Source organism: Vollenhovia emeryi, unplaced genomic scaffold (assembly GCF_000949405.1).
Source record: "Vollenhovia emeryi isolate VEMERY1.0 unplaced genomic scaffold, V.emery_V1.0 DF940167.1, whole genome shotgun sequence".
Classification (NCBI taxonomy): domain Eukaryota; kingdom Metazoa; phylum Arthropoda; class Insecta; order Hymenoptera; family Formicidae; genus Vollenhovia; species Vollenhovia emeryi.
The window spans coordinates 7592-9577 of NW_011966199.1; the positions used below are offsets into that span (position 1 = coordinate 7592).

Sequence of the window (1986 nt, forward strand, 5' to 3'; positions counted from 1 at the left end):
CGAGCGCGAGCAACGGGCGACCCAAAACATAAACATAGTATCTCGCGCGTCGCTCCACCTCCCGCTCATCGATCGATTTTCTTAAATGCCTCCCGAGTCCGGCCTACCGTCTCCTGCATCCTCATTCGCTCAAACGTATAAATTTCTTTGTCGGTAACTATTGTTACTTTGTACCTCGGTACATGATATTTCTCCTTAGTTTAACCCAATCTACCGCTATTTGCAAAGTGGCTACTTTTGCATCAGACACCCTGTATATTCCGCTTCAGTCGTTGATAGGGCAGCAGTCTTCTGAAGTTTACTTTGCCAAGATATAGCGCTTCCTTGTAATCTGAAAAGTGTGCCTGAAACTGAACGCCGCTGGTCTTGGTCATTTGCCCAATCTGAATTGTTGAATCCCTCTAGGCTTACGTTTCCATCGCTGCTGTACTCCAATTTGAAGTTTTCGGTGCCTTTAAGGTAACGTAGAATTCGTTTGACGGCTGTCCAATGAGGTTTCCCCGGTTGAATCGACTGACCACATTAACGGCGTGTGCAATGTCAGGTCGAGTAGCCAAGCTAGCATATAAAATGTTTTCTACAGCTTCTTGATAAGGTCTTCATGTCGGCTATTTCTTCAACTGTCTTCGGTGCCATTTCTTTGCTTAATGCCTGATGTTGATCCAACGGAGTATCTGCAGGATTAGTTTCTTCCATATGGTACCTGTTTAGTATTTGTCGTATATAAGCGTTCTGGCTTATCCATAACTTGCCTCATTGTCGGTCTCTCTCGATCTCGATGCCTAGAAAGTTCTTAGCTTCTCCTAGGTTCTTCATTCTAAATTTACTTGCCAGTGACTTCTTAGTTTCCGTCATAGTAATCTTGTCGTTTGCCAAAATTATGATGTCATCTACGTAGATAGCTATTATTATCTTTTTATCATCTTCGAATTTGTAGTAAATGCAGGAATCTGCCTTAGATCGCGTACATCCCATCTGTATTAATGTAAAATCCAGGTTTTGGTTCCATACTCTTCCGCTTTTCTTGAGTCCATACATAGCCTTTTGAAGTTTCCATACCTTGCCTTTTTGTCCCTCTTGAGTTATCTCCTGGGGGGGGGGGGGCACGTAGATTTCTTTTAAATCTTCTTGCAGGTATGTCACATCATTTGATGTACTTCAAGATCGTATTTGGCTGCTAGAGAAAATAATAATCTGATCGAATTGTATCGAACTACCGGAGAATACACTTCGTAGTTAGTATCTGTCGATTGTAAACATCCTCTACAACCAACCGGGCTTTGTATTTCTCGACCTTTTCTGCATCATTTATTTTAGTTTTGAATATACATTTCGTGTCTAGGATATTTTCACCTCGCGGAGGGTCGACCAACGTCCAAGTTTGATTTTTCTTTAAAGAGTATATTTCGTCCTTCATAGCTTGCTTCCAAAGATGACTATCCGATCTATTTAATGCTTCTTTTACATTAATTGGGTCGGGAAAATCGTTGTTAGTAATCAAATAAGTCAGAAAATCATCTCCGAAATTTTTCGGTTTCCGAGTCCTCTGTGATCTTCTTAACGTAGGCTGCACCTGTGTTGAATCTTGAACCATTGCTATTTTATCCTGGTTGTTGTAATCTTCTATACCACTGGGCTGCTCTGATGGTTCCTCAATGTGCTCGTCTTCTGTATTAACGTCGTAATAAGTTTCTTGCTCAGATTCATCGCTGGGTATTATCTCTACATCTTCCTCCTGGTCGCTTTCGTTATCTGAGTCTTCTTTATTGTCATTGTAGAACGGCTGGTGAGATCTTTTGCTATTTTCTTCCTTCTGTATGACTGTGCTTTGTGTATTTTCGTAGAAAACAACATCTCTACTCTTGAAAATTGTTTTCGTGCCTGGATTCATCAATCGATAGCCTGCTGAATCTGCGCAATATCCGACGGAAATGCATTCTGTAGCTTTCGGATCCCATTTTCGACGTTTTTCTTTGGGGATATATG

The 1986-nt window shown here is 41.2% G+C and overlaps 1 protein-coding gene across 1 annotated transcript in view; it reads right to left on the bottom strand.

The window, feature by feature from the left end:
* LOC105556258 overlaps positions 1-757 on the bottom strand; it is a 7459-nt gene extending 6702 nt beyond the window's left edge. Inside the window, exons 1-3 of the mRNA XM_012003344.1 lie at positions 753-757; positions 582-703; positions 251-452 (exon numbers count right to left, since the gene is read on the bottom strand). Coding sequence (XP_011858734.1) covers positions 251-452; positions 582-703; positions 753-757 — 329 coding nt within the window. The remainder of the gene's footprint in view (positions 1-250; positions 453-581; positions 704-752) is intronic.
* Positions 758-1986: the final 1229 nt, after the last annotated feature.